This window comes from Notolepis coatsorum (genome assembly GCF_963971535.1).
Source record: "Notolepis coatsorum genome assembly, chromosome: 14".
Taxonomy (NCBI): domain Eukaryota; kingdom Metazoa; phylum Chordata; class Actinopteri; order Aulopiformes; family Paralepididae; genus Notolepis; species Notolepis coatsorum.
In genome coordinates, this window is record NC_140178.1 from 20,437,485 (window position 1) to 20,459,962 (window position 22,478).

Consider the following 22,478-nt stretch of genomic DNA (forward strand, 5'->3'; position numbering starts at 1 on the left):
AAACTATAATTTTGAAAATGGCTTTATCCAATGTTCAGATTTCTGTCCTGGAATTATATGCAAATTAGTGCATATTTAAGTAGATCATGCCTCATTTGCATATTTAAACATACAATTTCAGAAAACTTGTAATACAAAAAAGTCTTGTCTTAATATAAGTAATCAACTGGGGAAGTTTCATTGTGATATCTATTAGTTAATTTTTTTACCCTATTCACCTGCAGTGTCTCCCCTTAACCGTCTGTAGTGTGTAAATTATACATTACTCAGCATACATTACTTACCACTTGATGTCAGAGACCTGATTGGGAATTTGGCCAAGAAGGTCGGGGAACCCCTTACTCTTTGCGATAGGCGCCCTGGGTTCTCGACCGAATTCAGTCGGGACCTCGGTTTAACGTCTCATCCGAAGGACAGCACTCGCAGCTGTACGATGTCTCTTTCACCGTAACAAGGGCATTGTTACTGCCAGGTCCAGAGGACAGAGTGCTCCCTGCTGGATAACACCACCACCAGGTCCAGAGGACAGAGTGCTCCCTCCTGGACAACACCACCACCAGGTCCAGAGGACAGAGTGCTCCCTCCTGGACAACAACACCACCAGGTCCAGAGGACAGAGTGCTCCCTGCTGGACAACAACACCACCAGGTCCAGAGTCATTCCTACATGTAGGCCCACACTCCCCGGATATTTAGATCCAGCAGTAAATTGCTCATTTATTTTTAATTAAAATTGTTTTGTATTTGTTCCGTTCATGATAAAGCACAGGCCCATAAAAGAAAAAAAGTGTTTCATAATCAAAGCACCTCTCAATTTGCACATTCCATGAGCGAAAAGGAATAGGGGGAAGGACATCTTATTTTGCCTGCCCCTTACCCAAAACAATAGATACACAGTAGAAATAGATGGTCTGTCAATTACACATACTGTATTTAACAATTAATACTTGTGATAACATGATTAAAAAAAACATTGAACTGAGTCATAGGAAAGCTATTACCCCTAAACTTCATAAAGTCTAAATGTTCTAGATGTTCTTGAACTGAAATATATTTGTACAACTCTTTAAATCATTCTGTAGAGAATTCCACAGTTTTACGCCTCATACTGAAATACACATCTGCTTTACAGTAGTCTGTGCATACTGATGCTTACAATTAAATGTCCTTCTACCATTCTCGTCCTCAGAGCTAAAAACAAATGGCAATACTCTGCTTTTTGCCCTGTACATAACTAACAATATCTGGTAACTCAACTATATCCTTTAGTTTCATAAATCCATATCCTTATAGAATACCAATTAAGCAATTATCATATCAGAGATAAACCATCTGATAACTATATATCACTGCATAACTCATAAATGTTCAGACAAGACTATGTGCAATTCAAAGATATATAGGCGCATTTTCTTTTCAGTCTTTTCACTTTTCATTTCAACGAATTTGATCCCGGGGATATGATTATAATAATTATAAGGCACTTTGGGAAGAGCGGTTTTGCGGGCTGTGACGTAAGCTACAGCTACGCGTGATCAGAGAGCGTCTTCGCAAACAAAGGCTACGGGAAAAAATCACGCTACAGCTACAGACGCGCACACGCACATGACATTCGCTGCTGGAGGAGCGCGTCCGGGGCTGAGCGCGCAGCTGTGTCAAAGACAAGTCAACAGTAAACTTACACCTGTTCGCCACATTTAAAATCTACCCGTTCTCTTTGTCAGTAATATTAAAAGAAAAACACGACCAGCAACAGGTCAAAATAACGGTGTCTGTCTGTCTGCCGAAGTGAACATGTCAGACTTCGACGTGTCTCTCCAACAGCTCAATGATCTGTTGACGGACGACAGCGGCTGTTACCTGTGGCCAACACAACATTTCCACGAAGTATTTCCCAGGATCTACGTTGGAAATTCGTGAGTTATTATTTACCAACTCGTAATATATATGATTGTTAATATATGAGTTATAATGATCTCTAATCTTTTGACTGCCCGTTATGGACGCGACGAGTTGAGTTTATGTAACGTTGCCCTATAGGCTATAGCCTACTGTCAGATTTGTATATTTCGCATTAGTTCCACATTTTGCTGTCATGCATTATTCATGATATTATAGCCCGTTTCACTGGAATTATGTTGCTAGGGAACAGTTTGGACCCAAATGTATTTCCTGTCAACTGTTGTATTAGAAAACATTGCAACAGGAAATTATACACGTGTTGTCATTTTGAAACCGTGTATATACATGCCTCTTTCAACATCCATTCCAGTATGGAAATCAACACAGATCACCCTTTAAATAAAAATGTAAATGTAGCCTAAATATACATTTACATTTTATCTCCAATATGTGTAAGTAATAACTGTAGGCAGACAGATGAGCAGGCTGAGACAGAGGAGTTCAACATAGATTGACGTAGAAAACATCTCTCTTTGATAATCCCATCCATCACCACCTCTACCACTACCACCATCAGCACCACTACCACTACCATCATCACCACCACCACTACCTTAGCCACCACCACTACCTCAACCACCACCACTATTACTACCATCATCATCATCATCATCATCATCATCATCATCATCATCATCATCATCATCATCATCATCATCATCATCATCATAATCACCACTACCTTAACCCCCACCACCACCACTACATCAACTACCACCACTACACTACCTCAACCACTACCACTACCTTAACCACCATCACCACTACCTCAACCCCCACCACTACCTCAACCACTACCACTACCTTAACCACCATCACCACTACATCAACTACCACCACTACATCAACTACCACCACCACTACCTCAACCCCCACCACTACCTTAACCACCATCACCACTACCTCAACCCCCACCACTACATCAACTACCACCACCACTACCTCAACCCCCACCACTACCTTAACCACCATCACCACTACATCAACTACCACCACTACATCAACTACCACCACCACTACCTCAACCCCCACCACTACCTTAACCACCATCATCACTACCTCCACCACTACCACTACCTTAACCACTACCACTACCTTAACCACCATCACCACTACCTCCACCACTACCACTACTTTAACCACCATCATCACTACCTCCACCACTACCACTACCTTAACCACCATCACCACTACCTCCACCACTACCACTACCTTAACCACCATCACCACTACCTCCACCCCTGGGTCGGTGGTTTCGCAACAGGACCCGGTCTCCGGTCCTCATGAGCGCGCCTCTGGACTTGCGGTCATATATCCTTTTGCGTCTATGAGACGTATGCTCCGCTGTGCCTTCAATCGCTCGTGGTGCCACTGGACCCATTCGTCCAAGTTCTCCGCATCGCCGTCCACGGCATCTTTGCCACCCAGTACGTCCCTGGGCATCCTTGCATCCCTCCCGAAGAGCAAGTAGAAGGGGGCGTACCCCGTGGAAGAGTGCACGTGGCAGTTGTACGTAAGTACCAGCTCTGGCAGGTGTTCTTTCCAGTCTCGCTTCTTGTCCGCGGGCAAGCTACGCAGCATATCATGCATGGTCCGGTTGAACCTATCACATTGGCCGTTCCCCTGGGGGTGGTAGGGCATAGTACGGCTTTTAGAGATTCCGTAGAGTCTACAGAGTTCTTTGATGACGCTAGATTCGAAATTTCGACCTTGGTCGGCATGGAGCCGGGCAGGGCAGCCGTAATACACAAACCAATGCCGGATGAGCACGGCGGCGGTGGTCTTGGCGGTCTGATCTTTGGTCTGGATGGCGATAGTGAATCGGGTAAACATATCGGTCAACACCAGGACGTTCTCGTAGCCGCCCGTCGACATCTCCAACATGGTAAAGTCCATGGCTAGGACTTCCATGGGCGCAGTCACGTTGGTGCAGGTCATCGGGGCCTGGGACTTAGGGAATACGTCCCGGGCCAGTGCACACCGCTTGCACTGTTGTACCCAGCCATTCACCTTCGCTGCCATTCCTATCCAGAAGTAACTTCGCCTCATCAGGTCTATAGTCCCCCGCCTATCGAAGTGTCCCCCGTAGTCGTGCTGGGTCTCATATATATGTCGCCGCAGGGCCGTCGGCACCACCAGTTGCAGGACCTCTTCCCTGTCTCGGGGGTCGCTGACGCGTCAAAACAGTACTTGCTTGTGTAGACGGAACCGCTCCCATTGCCCGTATAACTTGCGGAGCCCTGGGTCCACATCCTGCAACAGGGCTTTAGTGGGTGGGGTCCCACGAGTCACCGCCTGCCATACCGGTCCCAGTTCGGGGTCTTCCACCTGGAATTGCCATAGTTCGTCCCAGCTGTACCCGCTGTTCCCCTTCTGCGCCACCATTTGTCTTGCGACGACTGCCGGGACCCCCGGCGGGTCGGTCCGGTCCTCGGGGCCTAGGCGAGCCCGCACTTCTTCCGCCGGGATCACGACGGGTTCTTGCCTCATCGGGATGCGTGACAAGGCGTCGGCATTTTGGTTGAGTCGGCCGGGCTTGTAATGCACCACAAAGTCGTATTCGGCCAGCTGGGCGACCCAGCGCTGCTCCACCGCCCCCAAATTGGGCGTATCCAGGTACCGCAGGGGGTTGTGGTCGGTGACCACAGTGAATTGGGAGTAGAGCAGGAGGTCTCTGAACTTCTCGGTGATCGCCCACTTCAGGGCGAGGAGCTCCAACTTGAACGTGCTGTAGTTCCGGTCGTTTCTTTCGGACCCTCGTAGGCCCCTGCTCGCGAAGGTGATGACGCGATCTACGCCCTCTTGCTTCTGACTCAGCACGGCTCCCAGCCCCAAGTAGCTTCCGTCCGTGGTCACTACGAAGGGGAGTTGGAGGTCCGGATATGCCAACACCGGTGGCGTCATTACGCAGCCTCGCAGGTGGTAGAAGGCCTCCTGGCACTTTGGAGTACCGCAACGGCGTCGATTGCCCCTCGTTTTCTAGATAGGCGCCCCTGCGAGCCCGAGGCTTCGGGTGCGGGGGAAGGTGCTTGGCACGGTCCGCCGGCCTGGAGTGGGCATTCCCTACTGATATGTCCCGGCTGCTGACAGGCGTAACATATCAGTCTTCCATCCTCGCTCCGGCGGGGTACGTCTCCCCGGGGGCGGCGTCCAGAGAAGTCTCTTTGGGGCCCGTCTCGCTCGGACTGCAGGGCCCGGAGGAGCAGCTCCTGGCCCGCGACCAGCTGGCGGATGGACTCCTGTAGTGCAGACAAGTCGACAGGGGTTTCGTGTCCTTCTGCGGCGGCGGCGTGTATCATGCTCCGGGCGGACCTCTTAGCGGTGGACCTCTCCTCTTCGGCCCAGTCGACCGCGGCCAGCATTAATTCGAGGAACGTCGGCGCCCCTTTCTCTCTTTGATATCGTCTCATCTCCCGTCGCAGTGCGTCGTCTCTTAGGCCTAGAACGAATTGTTCCTGGAGCAGGGTGGCGGTGTCTGGGACCCGCGTGGGCGCCCGCCGCTGTAGACACCGAAGCATTTCTTGCAAGTCATACGCAAATTGTCGTACGGTCTCGCCGGCTGTCTGCCTGCGATCGTAGAACTCCCCCAGGCGGACACTGACAGGGGCTTTGTCCCCGTAAGTCTCTTCTAGTACCTTGAACAGGGCTTCTGGGTCCGGGGCGGGCTCTTCCATCATGAACCGCACGGTTTGTTTAGCCTCAACTTTCAGGTGGAGTTGTAATACCTCCGCCTGGTCTTCGGCCGGCACCTTGCCCGCTCGGAAGTGCGCCTTCATTGCCCGGATCCAGTCCTCTATTGACAGCTCTCCCCTCTCCCCCCCCCCCCCCCCCCCCGAATTCGCTACATTTTCACTCCCGTTGGACGTACACCGTCGGGGGGTTCGCTTGGGGTTCACGAGCGTGTCTCTCGAGCACGGCCTTGGTTAAAGCGAGGGTTTCTCGCTGGTCGATCCGGGCCTGCTCCAGGTACTCCGCCTGACGGTCCAGGATGCCTGCTTGGTTGTGGAACCGACCCCTCAGGGCCTCCACTTGTGCGGTCAAGTCTCGCATTGTCTCTGTTTCTTCTTCTTTTACCTCGGGGGAGGCGTGTTGGGCACTTTGTCGCCTCTTTCTTTGCCGCCGGTTTCGGCGCGGCGCGGGTTCATTCTTCGGACATCGTGGGTCTCTCTCTCTCAGTCAATCAAGGAAGTGAGTTAGGATGTTGATCCTGTTCGTGACGCCAAATGTAGCAGGGTGGATTATCCCTGCTTTATGGGAGTGGTTGTACACGGCCACCTGTAAGCGAGAATGCAGCAGAGCTGAGTCCAGCTGGATCCCCGACTGTAGGCCAGGAATGTTGAAGTGGAGGTTGAGCAGCAAGAGTGGATGAGGCCTAGGATTCACTGACCTAGGGATGGTACTCTGGTCCTTCTTGCCCTCCAGGGCGATCAGCCGTAGCTCCCCACACACCCACACTTCCCTCAATACTTCCTGAGCCCTCCCACACCTGATGGCCGTAAGATGGATGATATATTCGCTCCCCAAAGCAGTACTCTTCCTTAATGATGAGTGGAGACCTTTCACAATAAACTATAGGCAGGGGGTGGGGAAAGGGTTAAACAATAATGAGCATTACCCGGATAGAAAAGGGTTAGACAAGATGCACATTAAAGACACACACACAGTGCTCCCATTTACGTCTCCTTTACTGGAAGTCTGATTCAAGATACAAAGGAATTACTCAATTAGGAAAGTTATTCCCACACTGGGCACCTAGTGCTCTCGCTCTACAATACACATGGAGGGAAGCTATTCCCACACTGGGCACCTAGTGCTCTCACTCTGTACTACAGACACAGTAAGAACCTCTTCCCTTTAAGTGTTATCTACTGTTCCGCTTTACGGTAGGTGAGCACAAGGTAAGGAGTAAAGGAGTTCAATGGGAATTTTACAAATAACCACACATTATTATTACACTCAAAAGAAATTAACAGTGGGCCCACATTAGCAAATAAAAGTCCTATCTAAAGCCGGCTTTTCCCCCAAAACAATAAATGATTGGGGCGCCCCTAGACACTGCTGCCAGCGTTCGTTCAAATCACCGTTTATCTTCGCCCTTAGAGAGCATGCGCCACACAGTGAATTGTCTACCGATAACGTTTCAGCACTCGAAGCGCCGCTGTACTTATCCAAAATGGCGTGCCTGCTCTCGCAACCAACCGTCCGGGTGTGAAGATGGCCGCCGGGCGATCCCGCGATACAGGCAAGGGGGGCGGGGTAGACGCTGGGCAGGTAAGCTACTGGGGCAACGGCTTGGAGGGGCTGGAGGAGCGTGCAGTGTAGTGACGTCCTCTGCTGGGCTGAAGAGGTGGGCCGACACGCGGGCTAAACTGTGGTGCTAGCCTAAACAAAGCTAAGCTGTGGGTCGTGGTGAACCCCCCTGCTATGACGCCTATACACAGCTAACGCAAGGTGGACAATATCTACCACCTGGTCTTCGGCATGCGCTCATCCGCGAGTGCATTCACAAGGTCTCTTCCGCATTAACCAAACGCTAAGCTATCGCATACTTCTAGAATAACCTGTTGTGTAACTGAGTTTATCTCTCGCATGCTGAATCTCCGGAGCTCCAGTCCAGTACGTCTTCCTCCCTCTGTGGAAAACGATGAAGAGGAAGCTCCTCCCTTGGCACCGCTCTCTGAGCCTGTACTTCTTCACCTGTGCCTCCCTGCCCAGCGTGACCACCAGCGCCCCTGGCGGCACCTGTATCCTGTCCCACTATGAAGCGTCAATGTTAGGATAGGGAGAATCAAAGAGAGCAGCAAGTTAAGTGTCAATGTCGGGGTAGGGATGATCAAGAGCGGTCAGCCGGTTACACAACGTCCTCGTGAACACAGGGAATGCAAAAGATTAGCGTTAGACACCTTGAATAATAGTCATACATTTTCGGGTGTCTACACTTGGCACAAATGAATGGAAGCGGATACAGACCTTCTTGTCTGACTCCGGAGAAGACGGTAAGCACATTTCCTTTAAACCACAACACCATCTCTGAATACAAACACTTAATTTCAAACACTTTTTTTTGTTTTTCTTTCTTTATACCCCAAACAAACCCTGCAGATCCGTGGTGATGGACGTGGCGCGGCTGAAGCGGCTGGGGTTCAGCCACGTCTTGAACGCAGCGGAGGGCGACTCCCTCATGCACGTCAACACCAACGCCCACTTCTACGCCGACACGGGCCTCATCTACCACGGCATACCGGCTAGCGACACCGACCACTTTGACCTCAGTGTTTACTTCGAGGAGGGCGCAGACTTCATCGAGAAGGCGCTGGCGCACAAAAGCGGCAAGGGTAAAGGAAAGGAAGTCTCTGGTTGTTTTATTAAGATGTTTTTCAGATTGCTTTTTGATTTACTGATCACTAGTGTTACAAAGGATCAGATTAAACCGAATATATATATTTATTGATTGATATATATTGCATAGTATTTGTATATCGTTTGATATCCCTTGTATATTCCTTGTACATATACACGGAATATCCCTTTAGCCCAGACCATAATATTTCATTCTCCTATTGGACAGCGGTCCACAGGCGCCAGAGCCATGCCTCCGGAGTCAGGTTCAAAGTCACCGTCAAGACATGTCTGTGCATGCCCGGCCTTGCCCAGGAATACGAGACAGAAATGAGGTTGGCACTAGTTTGTTCGCCGTGCATATAAATATGGCGCAGGTGAATACAGAAGCACTGAGTCAGAAGAGTTACCCAATAAGTTGAAGCCTCACCCACGATACTCCGTGCGGTGAAGTATGGCCTGTTTGGCCCCAAAATAGAGCATTGAGACCGCGTGCGAATTAATAACTGAATTGTCAGAGTTTGGCGCTATACCGTCGAGTGCGACATATTTCTATTAAGTCAGTAATAGTCTATTTGTGTATAGTGTATCGTGCGGCTAAAGTTCTACAGTGACCAGCATCACCAACGCTTCCTCGTATCAGCTAGAGTGCTTATCCAGGCTGGGCTGCTTTCATGGCGCTTTCACCCGAGGAGACCTAGACGAGAACCGTGTGGACATGTACACTGGATTAATCTACCCGACGACTGCATAGCCCTTTGCGGCTGGATTATATTTGTTTTGGTCCTGTGATTTATGGAGCGGAGAATCGCCGACGCCTACACGTGTGGGATTTACCCTGAGGAGCCACGTCGAGTCTGCGCCTCAGAGAGCCTGAGGCCGGCTAGCTTTCTTCACTGTGGAGCTACAGTCTACGGAGAACAGCTGTATTCGTCTGTGGATCAAGAGGCTATTGCACCGTCTCCTGTACTTGGAGTCTCCTTAGTCATCGTTGACCAGACTCTCTACTACCGACAGATCCTCTACCCCTGCTGGCTTACAACCGGGGGGACCCTTCCAGTATCTCCCGCTATATATTACTAGTGTACCATAGATATAATTCCCTAAGATTCAGGTTGTATAATTACCTCCTGCGTAACCAGAGAATGGACATTCATTATTGATTTGCCTACGCACATTCCTTTGCCTTATAAGCGCATCCAAAGTATAATAGAGAAGTATATTATGTACCTTTTGCTGCAATAAATACTTGATTATACCTTTGTGTGGAACCGATTCAATGTGGGAAGTGTTCATCATATTTATATATCATGTACTGTATGGCCAGTAATTAAAGTACATAAAGCGGTAGTGGTTTAATGATACCATACTTATCAATACAGTCAGGGAATTGTACCCCTCAGTTACAATTGGTCCTTCGAGCCGGAGGGTAACTAGCGTAATATTAATATAGTGGTATTAATATTGACATGGCCTATGATGAACACTCCACAAAACGGTTCTCCTAAAGTAGATCGCCCGCAGCGTAGACGGCAGACACCTCAGTACTTAGAGGATTACGTTGCCAATATACTACCTAGCTTTCTACAGACGGTAAACGCGGAAAAAGTAGATAGTAAAATTATGTCCGACCCTATCGACCAGGCTACCCCGCCAATAGAGGCCCTAGTGGGTTCTAACGTAACTGACCAAGCTCACGGTAGGGACCAGGAGGGACCCGACATGACTTTACCCCCCGCCAAGACCGAAGAAGTAGTCCCCGGAGAGCTCCAGGATAAAGACAGCTCTCCAGGGATGGAACTCTACCCGCTACAAGAAGAGGAGAGCACCCCGGAGATGGATCTCCAGGACTCGCCACAGGAGAACAGATCTCCAACGAGTACTGCCAGGAGCGGATCACCTCAACCAGCGTCTTCCCCCAGCGAGGCGGACAAGATGCTGGCACAGGCATTCCTCGCCAGCCTAGCAGCCTCAACAGAGCGCGATCGGCTCCAAGCACAGACGCTTAGTGAGCGCGAACATTCTTCCATGGAAAGAGAACGCCTTCAGGCGCAGCAACGGAGCGAAGAAGATCGTATACGTCTAGAGATTAGACGCCTTCAGACGGAAGAGAATATGGTAAGGGACCGGGCCGAAGCCCAGCGCGCCGCCGCCGAAGCCCAGCGCGCCGCTGCCGGTGCCCAAAGAGAAGCAGAGCGCGACCTTGCTCTCACCAAGCGCGAAGCCGAGCGCGACCGATTACAAGCGCAGATAATGGAGCAGCTGATCACCAGGGCAACACCCCCTCCCTCCGCACGGGGTTCCAGGGCCTCGTCAAGACAAGGGTCAAGGGCACCCTCCCCTACCCGATCAAGCGACCCTGAGCCCGACCACCAGAGAGAGCCTATACCCCCCTCCGAACTCCTTCCCCGACCGGTCCACGCGAGACCCAGCTACAAGGAAGAAACGGTCTACACCGCGGAGAGGCTAAATAGACGACTACAGGATCTAGAGGACCTGCCAGAGGAAGAAGAAGAGGGAGAGGAGGAGAGTCAAGCCCGACAGCAGCACAGTACTCCACAGGACCAGGAGGTCCAGTACAGCCCAGGCTCTACCCCCGCGGCTCTGCGCTACAGACCCCCGACTCAATTCACGGGTGAGCTTGACGCACGACCAGCCCCGAGGAACAGCACCTGGATACGCGGGCCATGGTACCCAGCAGGTACCAGCCCACCAAGAGGCGTAAGAGGAGACTCGCCTAGGAGGCCTCTCTTCCAACGCTCACCGATGTGCCAGCCATCCATGGCATCATACATTGGCACACCGACGTTTCCGGACTTCACCCACGAGAACAGAGCACAGTACACGGAGCTACGAATGTGCTTAGAGACAATGATGTCCGATGTAGCTGATGAACCGTACAAGTATGCTATCCTACTGAAGCACCTCAAGGTGCCCCGAGCGCACAATATAGCGCTGGCCTATGCCACCTCTACTACCCCATACACAGCGGCTCTAGCAGCACTCGACCAAAGATATGGACGCATATGGGACTACGTAATACAAGAGATAAGGCATATTGACCGCCTACCCCCAGCCACAGACAATCGCTCACTAGATGACCTGTCTATCAAGGTACAATCCCTGGTAGGGATGCTGGGGGCGCAAAGAGAAAAGGGTATGCACGAACTGTACGCAAACTCTAATGTCGAGAGGATTTTAGAGAAGCTTCCGCCCGCCCGACAAGAGCGCTTCAGGCGGCAAAGAGACCACCGTGATCCTAACGGTCCCGAGCCATCCCTCCTAGACCTAGCCGACTTCCTGGCGAGAGAAGTCAACAGCCTACGGTTGGATACGTTCATGCGGAGCACCCCAAGCTCCAGAGAGGGACCTAGGAGAGCAAACGATGGCCGAAGATTGGTGACCGTCATGCACCAATCAGAATCAGTACCGAGCAGCAAGAACCACAGTACATTTACATTTACATTTAGTCATTTAGCTGACGCTTTTATCCAAAGCGACTTACAAGTTCTGTACGACAAGCCATCAGGAAGAGCACAACTCTATCAGCTGAGTAACAATGTTCATCAAAGTGTTGAGTGCTACAGTGTAGGTTAGTTTATTAGGACAAGTGCATGACAGTATGGTTAGTTAGGGTTAGATTTTTTTTTTTTTTTTTTTTTTTTTTTTTTAATTCAGATAATGGTTGAAGAAGTGAGTCTTTAGTCGACGGCGAAAGATTGGACGTGTTTCGGCTGTCCTAACTGGGGTGGGTAGTTCATTCCACCATTGTGGGGCAAGGACTGAGAATAGGCGACTACAGTACCCCCTCGATAAAAGAGAAGTGGAAGATGGTGTGCCCGTACTGCGAAAAGGAACACTGGTTGTCACAATGTGACACGTTCAAGAAGATGACCGCCGACGAGGTGAGTCAATGGATAAAGTCCAACCGACGCTGTTACCGATGTGCGCGCAGTCACATGGCAGCCGATTGCCGCTTAAAGAAGAGGTGTAGTCGGTGTGACGGAGCCCACCTAGATGTCCTACACGACAGTAACAGAAGAAAGCCTGCACCCTCAAGCAGCACAAAGGCAAGTGTTATGTACATTGACCCCGCCAGCAGCGGGGGCGCCCGGGTGCTCTTAAAGGTGGTCCGCGTAACACTGAGCTACCAAGACAAGGTCATGGACACTTACGCCGTCCTTGACGACGGGTCAGAGAAGACCCTTCTCCTCGCGTCCGCTGCGGCCCAGCTGGGGCTGCGGGGGAGCGAAAACCAGATGACGATTCGGACAATAAGAAGAGATCTAAAGACGATAAAGGGCGAGAATGTCTCCTTCACTATCGCAGCAAGCGGGCAGCCAGAGAGACGGTATAGGATTACTAACGCTTTCACCAGCCAAGAAATAGGCCTGTCGCAGTACACCTACCCCATCGCCAAGCTGATGGATAAATATGTGCACCTGCGTCAACTACCTATACCGCTCATAGACGGTGCCACCCCGACCCTGCTGATAGGCTCCGACCATGCAGACCTCATCGTCCCGATAGACCGGGTCCACACAGGGCCCAGAGGCTGTCCTGCAGCAGTCGAGACCCGCCTAGGATGGACATTACAAGGCCCCCTCGCTAAGTCTCTTAACCGAACAGCAGCCACTAACTGCCTCCACTCCAGAGTGACAGAAGAAGACACCACCCTCCTACAGCATGTCGAGAGGCTATGGACACTAGAGACAATGCCCTTTAAGAACGAAAAGAAAGACATTCGTTCCAAGGAAGACATTTACGCTATAGCCCTCCTCGATCAGGGGACAAAGAGAGTCAAAGTCAACGGAGTGATGAGATACGCAACTCCACTCCTGAGGCGAGAGGGTATGCCTACCTTCCACGCCCCAAAAGAAGCGACGGAGCGGTATCTATTGAACACAGAGCGGCGCCTAGCCAGAGACCCCGCTCAAGAGACGGTGTACCGCGCTGAGATTAACAAGCTAATCACAGCGGGACACATAAAGAAAATTGACATTAAAGAGGCCGATCAGACGACCGAATCATGGTACGTGCCGCACCACAAAGTCCACCACAACGGCAAGGATCGTATTGTGTTCAACTGCAGCTACCAGATCGGATCACAAAATCTGAATAAAGAGCTCTTGCCCGGCCCAACACTCGGCCCCTCTCTACTAGGCGTGTTACTACGTTTCCGCCAAGACAAGGTGGCCATCAGCGGCGACATCAAAGGGATGTTCCTGCAGGTGAGACTAGTGGAGGAGGACAAGCCCCTGCTGCGGTTCCTATGGAGAGAGAGGATCGGGGATGAGCAACCAGCCATCTATCAATGGGAAGTCCTCCCTTTCGGAACCACATGCAGCCCATGCTGTGCTACGTTTGCACTGCAAAAACACGTCGCAGAGGACCCAGCAGCTGATGAAGAGGTCCGACAAAGTGTAGGAAATAGTTTCTACGTGGACAACTGTCTGCAAAGCATCTCGACGCCAGAAGAAGCCGAGGCCCTTCTACTCAAGCTTCGCGCCTCCCTGATCAAAGGCGGCTTTGATCTCAGGCAGTGGGCCAGCAGCGACCCGCAAGTATTGCGCAGCCTCTTCCCCGAGGACAAGGCAGCAAGCAGCGAGACCTGGATGGCGACCATCCCAGGAGAAGCCCAAGAAATGACATTAGGACTAGTCTGGCGCTTCAAAACAGACTCGCTCCATTATAAACACACACCCCTGACCAAGGAGCAGGGAAGGTCGACTGCACTACCGACCACCAGACGGAGTGTATACAGAACACTCGCCAGACAATATGACCCGTTGGGATGTATTCTACCTTACACCACCAGGGCAAAGATGATTGTAAGAGCGTTATGGGACAAGGACCAGGGCTGGGACGACCCCATACCCGAACACCTTGCATCCACATGGAGAGAGTGGGAGACGGAACTCAGCTCACTCCCAGGTGTCAACATACGCCGCAGCTACTTCCCACCCACAGTGAGGCCGGAGACGTGCCAGATGGACCTGCACGTCTTCAGCGACGCCTCCGAAGTAGCCTACGGTTCGGTGGCCTACTTGCGTGCCCGAGAGGAGGGAGGAGAAATACATACTGCTTTCATCCTGGCTCGCTCAAGAATAGCCCCACGAAAGCAACAATCTATCCCGCGTCTAGAGCTCTGCGCAGCCCTAGCAGGAGCGCAACTCGCCACGTTAATCCAACGTGAACTCACCATTCCGGTGCAAAGAACAATCTTGTGGTCAGACTCCACGACAGTACTCACATGGATCCGGTCTGATTCGTGCAGATACAAGGTCTTCGTGGGAGTCAGAGTCACAGAGATTCAAGATTTAACAGAAGTAGCAAGCTGGAGGTATGTGGACACAAAACACAACCCAGCTGACGTCATCACCCGGGGAATGTCCCTGGATGACCTCACCCGTCACAACCTATACAGTGACGGGCCAGAGTTCCTCAAGCTCCCGGAAGAAGAGTGGCCTACACCCACCCCACGGGAAGCGAGTAAAGAGGAGGCCGAAAACAAGAAATCTATGTTCTGTGGATTGAACACACTCGTCTCCACAGACCCCGACATAGACGATTGCCTCACCCTAGAGAGTGCGCAGCTAAAGACATTCCTGTGGCACCACCCAGAGGTTCAGCTCACTACTGACATTACAGCAGCTGACTACGAAGAAGCAGAACTTCTTCTACTACAACGAGCCCAGAGAGACTCGTTCCCCGATGAGCTAGACTGTCTACAGGGAGCAAAGCCCGTCCCATCAGACAGCAGACTGCTCCACCTAGCCCCCGAGAGCGACGCCCATGGTCTCATCAGAGTGGGTGGTCGTCTGCGGAGAGCTCCAGACTTACCGGATGACGCCAAGTACCCGATAGTCTTAAACAGCCGACACAAGGTCACAGAGCTGATCATAAAGAAATACGACGAGGATGTGCATCACGCCGGGGCAGAGAGAGTCTTCGCGGAGATCAGACGTCGTTATTGGATACTGCAAGGGAGAGAAGCAGTGCGGCGCTTCCAGCGAACCTGTCTAGACTGTCGTAAGTGGCGAGCGCAGCCCAGTATACCCCGGATGGCTGACCTACCTCCCTGTCGCCTCCGACTCGGCGACAAGCCTTTTCACTCCACCGGTATGGACTGTTTCGGCCCGCTGTATATAAAGAAAGGAAGAGGAACCGAGAAGCGGTGGGGTATTGTATTCAAATGCATGACCACCCGAGCGATGCATATAGAACTCCTTCCAACCATGAGCACAGACTCATTCCTTATGGCCTTCCGAAGATTCACATCGCGGAAAGGCAAACCGTCTATATTATTGTCTGATCACGGGACAAACTTCAAAGGCGGAGAAAGAGAGCTGAGAGAGAGCTTCCAAGCTATGGGCCCAGAACTTAAGACCCACCTCGCTCCATCCCAGATTGACTTCCAGTTTAATCCCCCGAACGCACCTCACTTCGGCGGAACTTGGGAACGAGAAGTACGTTCAATAAAGACAGCCCTGTACGCCGTGCTTGGGGCCCAGACCGTGGCGGAAGAAGTCCTAATGACAGTCCTCACGGAGATCGAGGGAGTATTGAACTCAAAGCCCCTCGGTTACGTCTCAAGTGATGTAGCAGATGTCGACCCAGTCACCCCCAACACACTCTTGATGGGGCGGCTGGACCCCGCGCTACCACAGACAATGTACAGGCCTGAAGAAGCGAACGGCCGAAGAATGTGGAGGTACAGTCAAGTATTGGCTGACAAGTTTTGGAACAGCTTCCTACTCCACTATCTACCGTCTCTACAGACCCGCCAGAAATGGGTGAAAGAGAGAGACAATTTGACAGAAGGAACAGTCGTCATGATTATCGACCAGTCACTACCCCGAGCTAAGATAAGATAAGATATTCCTTTATTGATTCCCTTGGGGAAATTCAGGCATCATAGCAGCATGGGGGGGAGGGGGGGAGGGGTACAGGTAGTAAAACAACACAGTATACAGGTAGTAAAAGACAACACAGGCAGTGTAAACAATTTGATCAATATGGTCAATATAATTTACTATCTGACTAGCTGAGGAATATTCACATTATTCACAGTGTCACATAAGGTGCAGTATGCATGAGGTAGTGTTATAATTTACTATCTACTGAGTATACATTAATCAAAGTACCAGGGTAGTCTACTTTGTCCCCCTTGGGTTCCTATAAGTCCCAGGTCAATGTCTGGTAGCAGTCGCTGTCGCTGCCCCCTGTTGTGGGGCCTGGAGGCTGCTAGTCGCTGCCCACTGTTGTGGAGCCTGATGGCCGCTGGTATGAAGGACTGTCCGAGGCGGTTAGTTGAGTGTCGGGGGGGGATGAGTCTGTGGCTGAACGAGCTTCTCATCTTGACTAGCTCGTCGTAGAGGGGGTGGTAGGGGTTCTCCATGATGGCATCCAGCTTCCTTATCATCCCCCTCTCTACCATCACCTCAAGTCTAGGTAGCTCGACTCCCACCACGGAGCTAGCCTTCCTCACCAGCTTGTTGAGCTTGTTGGTGTCCCTTGAGTTGATGTAGCCTCCCCAGCATGCCACAGCATAGAAGAGGATGCTGGCCACAACAGACTGGTAAAAAGACTGCAGCAGTTTGTTGCACACATTGAAGGACCTGAGTCTCCTCAGGAAGAACAGCCTGCTCTGTCCCTTCCTGTAGAGAGCCTCTGTGTTGTCCGACCAGTCCAGTTTATTGTTCAGGTGTACCCCAAGGAACTTGTATGAGTCCACCATCTCCACATCCACCCCTCGGATGGAGATGGGAATCGGGGGGGGCCTCTTCTTGCCCCTCCGGAAGTCCACCACCAGCTCCTTGGTCTTACTGGTGTTGAGTTGGAGGTGGTTGCTGTCGCTCCACCCCACGAAGCTCTCCACCAGGGCTCTGTACTCCTCCTCATCATCGTCGGTGATGTAGCTTACGATGGAGGAGTCGTCTGAGAACTTCTGCAGGTGGCACCCGCTGGAGTTGCGGCAGAAGTCTGAGGTGTAGAGGGTGAAGAGGAAGGGTGACAGCACAGTTCCCTGGGGGGCGCCGGTGTTGCTCACCAGTACGTCAGACTGACTGTCCTTTAGTCTGACGTACTGTGGCCTCTCAGTGAGGTAGTCCTTGATCCAGGCCACCAAGCCGTGCTCCAGCTGCATCGCAGAGAGCTTCTCCGCTAGCAGTGACGGCTGGATGGTGTTGAAGGCGCTGGAGAAATCAAAGAACATAATCCTCACTGAGCTGCGCGGCTTCTCCAGGTGCGTGTACGCTCTGTGGAGCATGTAGATGATGGCATCCTCCACCCCGATGTTTGCCTGGTATGCAAACTGCAGGGGGTCGAGGGAGTCACGCACCAGGGGCTTGAGGTGTTGCAGGACCAGTCTCTCAAACGTCTTCATGACGTGTGACGTCAGAGCGACTGGCCTGTAGTCGTTGGGGGTGCTGGGACGTCCCTTCTTGGGCACCGGGACAATGCAGGAGGTCTTCCAGAGCTGGGGCACCCTCTCCAGCCTCAGGGAGAGGTTGAAAAGATGCTGGAGCGGTGCTGCCAGCTGCTCTGCACATACCTTGAGCACCCTGGGATTGGTGTTGTCCGGTCCTCTGGCCTTGTTTACGTTAATTCTGGAGAGCTGCCTACTGACCTGACTGGTTGTGATCGTCAGGGTTGGGGGTGGTGGGCAGTCTGCTGGTGTTGGGGGTGGGGTGCCGTTGCTGATGGGTGTGGGTGGGTGGGGGGTGGGGGGGCTGCTTTGTAGGTGTGATCTGGTGCTGGTGTCGATGGGTGGGGGGAGGGGTGTGGGGAGGCCACTCTGGTCAAAGCGGTTGATGTGGCCGGCTGGCCGCGTAAGCAAAGTGATCACCGGTGCCGACGGAAAGGTCCGAGCAGCCGAAGTGCTCGTCCAAGGACGGATCTACACCCGACCCGTGGCGAGGCTAATAGAACTGCCAAGGCTCCCCGATACTATCGATGACGACCATGACCCCATGACTTTGTGAACTGCCCGACCCCCTCACAACAGACATTGAGTAGTGGACAGTGCGGTTAATCTGTCTCTGCTTAGCTAATTAGGTGGGACTAATTAGGAGGCGGCTGTTACAAAGGATCAGATTAAACCGAATATATATATTTATTGATTGATATATATTGCATAGTATTTGTATATCGTTTGATATCCCTTGTATATTCCTTGTACATATACACGGAATATCCCTTTAGCCCAGACCATAATATTTCATTCTCCTATTGGACAGCGGTCCACAGGCGCCAGAGCCATGCCTCCGGAGTCAGGTTCAAAGTCACCGTCAAGACATGTCTGTGCATGCCCGGCCTTGCCCAGGAATACGAGACAGAAATGAGGTTGGCACTAGTTTGTTCGCCGTGCATATAAATATGGCGCAGGTGAATACAGAAGCACTTAGTCAGAAGAGTTACCCAATAAGTTGAAGCCTCACCCACGATACTCCGTGCGGTGAAGTATGGCCTGTTTGGCCCCAAAATAGAGCATTGAGACCGCGTGCGAATTAATAACTGAATTGTCAGAGTTTGGCGCTATACCGTCGAGTGCGACATATTTCTATTAAGTCAGTAATAGTCTATTTGTGTATAGTGTATTGTGCGGCTAAAGTTCTACAGTGACCAGCATCACCAACGCTTCCTCGTATCAGCTAGAGTGCTTATCCAGGCTGGGCTGCTTTCATGGCGCTTTCACCCGAGGAGACCTAGACGAGAACCGTGTGGACATGTACACTGGATTAATCTACCCGACGACTGCATAGCCCTTTGCGGCTGGATTATATTTGTTTTGGTCCTGTGATTTATGGAGCGGAGAATCGCCGACGCCTACACGTGTGGGATTTACCCTGAGGAGCCACGTCGAGTCTGCGCCTCAGAGAGCCTGAGGCCGGCTAGCTTTCTTCACTGTGGAGCTACAGTCTACGGAGAACAGCTGTATTCGTCTGTGGATCAAGAGGCTATTGCACCGTCTCCTGTACTTGGAGTCTCCTTAGTCATCATTGACCAGACTCTCTACTACCGACAGATCCTCTACCCCTGCTGGCTTACAACCGGGGGGACCCTTCCAGTATCTCCCGCTATATATTACTAGTGTACCATAGATATAATTCCCTAAGATTCAGGTTGTATAATTACCTCCTGCGTAACCAGAGAATGGACATTCATTATTGATTTGCCTACGCACATTCCTTTGCCTTATAAGCGCATCCAAAGTATAATAGAGAAGTATATTATGTACCTTTTGCTGCAATAAATACTTGATTATACCTTTGTGTGGAACCGATTCAATGTGGGAAGTGTTCATCATATTTATATATCATGTACTGTATGGCCAGTAATTAAAGTACATAAAGCGGTAGTGGTTTAATGATACCATACTTATCAATACAGTCAGGGAATTGTACCCCTCAGTTACAACTAGCAAAAAGAACCAGGCTGGCGTGAGCATGGCTTGGTGAGAACTCTATAGCTTCCACAGTGCAGGCAGGAACATTGTTAAATTACAGAGTATATTTGACTTTGAAAATGTATGTGTTTTAACACCAGCTTGGTGTGTATTTGGGTCTGATTCTAGAAGGACATTATACATAACGTCAATAATATGATGTCATATAATTATGCACACACACACTTGTTGAACACGTTTATACCAAGGGTTGCATGTGTGTGTGCGCATGTGCATGACTGCGTGCGTGCGTGTGAGAGAGAGAGAGAGAGAGAGAGAGAGAGAGAGAGAGAGAATATCATGTACAGTATACTGTGACGACCATCCTCCCCATATTGTTTGCTTGCTTGCTCTGCTTGTATCCTTGTCTCACAGGATTGGTTGGTGGAGCTGGCAGAGCAGAGCTGGGGAGGGACATTGGGGCAATTAGTGTGTAGTCCTTTAGTGTGCTCATCCTCTCTCCACCTGTTTGGTGACTTTTGCTTGTTTGGAAGCCTGCCTTTGTTTTTACACTTCCAACATTCATGCTGCACATAATCCATGCACTGCTTACACACTGATACTCATCCATATTGGCTGACATGTTTTGTTCTTTTGAAATTTTCTATAGTTATATTTAAATAATTTCTTTTTGTTATTTCTTAAATTGTGCATGTGTCTCCCTTTTTGTTGCAAGCTTGAGCCAGCGTGTAACAAGACTCTTATCAATAATGTCACTACCCCAGGTACAAGTATATATAGCTCACCCAAGTCTATCCTTTTTTTTTTTACCCACTTTTTCTCCTTGTTTTTCTATTTTTCTCCCATCCTAATTTCGTGTTTCCAATTCTCCCCTCCCCTGTCTTGAACGTTGCTCGCATATGCCTCCCACTGGTCGGCTGTAGGGAGGATAGAAGCCTTGCATCACGTGTCCCCTCCGGTACACGAGGAGGCAGCCTGTCACATCTTTTCACCTGCCAGCGCGGACTCTCATTGGCAACGTGTAACGTGTGGGAGGCTCACACTACCCTTGCCATTTCCTGTCTCTGCTGTGCAGGTGTCCCCCAACCGACCTGTAGGAGTCGCTGTCCACACCGTCCAGATTACCACCCATCGACTTCCACCCGCTAACTCTGCCAATGAGTTAGTATGACGGCCGGCCAAAGCCGGATTCGAGACCGGAGTCTCTTGCATTGGTGACGAGCGCAATCTCCGCTGCACCACCCAAGTCTATCCTGTACAAATATACAATACTCCATACTAAGTCTTTGTCTACCCGTATAAACAGATCTCAAACTTATTAATAAATATGGATGTACATATACGAACATGATTGAATACGTGAACATATGAATGTGAGTCATTGTGCAAAGTGCGCCATTTACATTTAGTCATTTAGCTGACGCTTTTATCCAAAGCGACTTACAAGTTCTGTATGACAAGTCATCAGGAAGGGCACAACTCTGAGTAGCAATGTCCATACAGAGTTCAGTAGTTAACGGTCTTATCAATTCTAACAGTTAACCAAGTCGATCCTTGCCCTATAGGTTGTGTGGAGCGTGATGGTGAGTCTATGGCTGAACGTGCTCCTCATCTTAGCTGGCTCATCACAGAGGAGGGGGTGGGAGAGGTTCAACAGGATTAACGCCCAGCTTCCTTCTCATCTCCTCTCTTGAGATTGTTATAGACAAACGTGATCACTAACAGCCCTTGGCCAGTGACCACACATATGATGCGTGGTCATCTCAACCGAGGGGCGACAGTGGCTCAGGAGGTAGAGCGGTTGTCTGGTAATAATCGGATGGTTCCCGGTTCAATTCCCGCTCCTCCCGGGCAGCGGGTCGAAGTGTCCTTGAGCAATACACTTAACCCCTAATTGCTCCTGATGAGCAGGTGGGCACCTTGCATGGTCGCCTCCACCGTCAGTGTGTGAATGTGTGAGTCGTGAATGGGTAAAATGTGAGGAACAAAAGTTGTAAAGTGCTTTGGATAAATACACCATTTATATGATACAAACACGTGTGTGTGTTTTACAAATGACTTATTTCCAAGGTGTCCTCCCCCAGGTAAGGTGTACGTCCATTGCAGAGAGGGTTACAGCCGCTCGCCGTCTCTGGTCATCGCCTACCTGATGCTGCGCCACCACATGGACGTCCACCGCGCCCTGGCCACGGTGCGCGGGCAGAGGGAGATCGGACCCAACGACGGCTTCCTGCGGCAGCTCTGCCAGCTCGACCGGCGGCTGGCCGACGAAGGAAAGCTCTGGAACAAGTGAGAGAGGAGAGGACGAAGAAAAAGGAGAGAGAGGGAGACAACTGTGTACTGAGAGAACAAAAGAAGAGGGGTGCTTAAATGCACATCACCGGCTGTCGGCCTTAACGCTGTCCGGTCCTGACGGAAAGATCCAGATTAATGAGAGAGAGCGGAGAAAAGGGAAAGATGAAACTGCTTAATGGACCTGTCTCAAACCCTGCCCTCTTTTCTTGATCCTCCAATCACAACTGTCGCTTACCTCGGACAAACCAAGTTTGTCCGAGGTAAGCGACAGTTGTGATTGGAGGATCAAGAAAAGGGGCAGGGTTTGAGACAGGTCTACACTCTCAGGTCTTTGATGAGCCATGAGCCTCGGCTCTGGTTTCACCTACAGTCCTGAACATGTTCACCTGTCCTGGCTAGAACCCCCCAAAGATCTGTCCACCATCTGAGCCGACCCTAAGCGTTATAGTTAGCTGTGAACCTCTAATGATAAC

General features: G+C 50.9%; 1 protein-coding gene across 1 annotated transcript; it reads left to right on the forward strand.

Moving 5' to 3' along the window:
• Nucleotides 1-1,793: 1,793 nt before the first annotated feature.
• LOC311240790 (dual specificity protein phosphatase 3-like) lies at nucleotides 1,794-22,207 on the forward strand (the record flags this gene model as incomplete). Its single annotated transcript, XM_084329375.1, has 3 exons — nucleotides 1,794-1,915; nucleotides 8,064-8,296; nucleotides 21,795-22,207. The coding sequence occupies 3 exons, from the start codon at nucleotides 1,794-1,796 to the stop codon at nucleotides 22,001-22,003; spliced, it is 564 nt and encodes a 187-aa protein (XP_084185501.1). The 3' UTR covers nucleotides 22,004-22,207.
• Nucleotides 22,208-22,478: the final 271 nt, after the last annotated feature.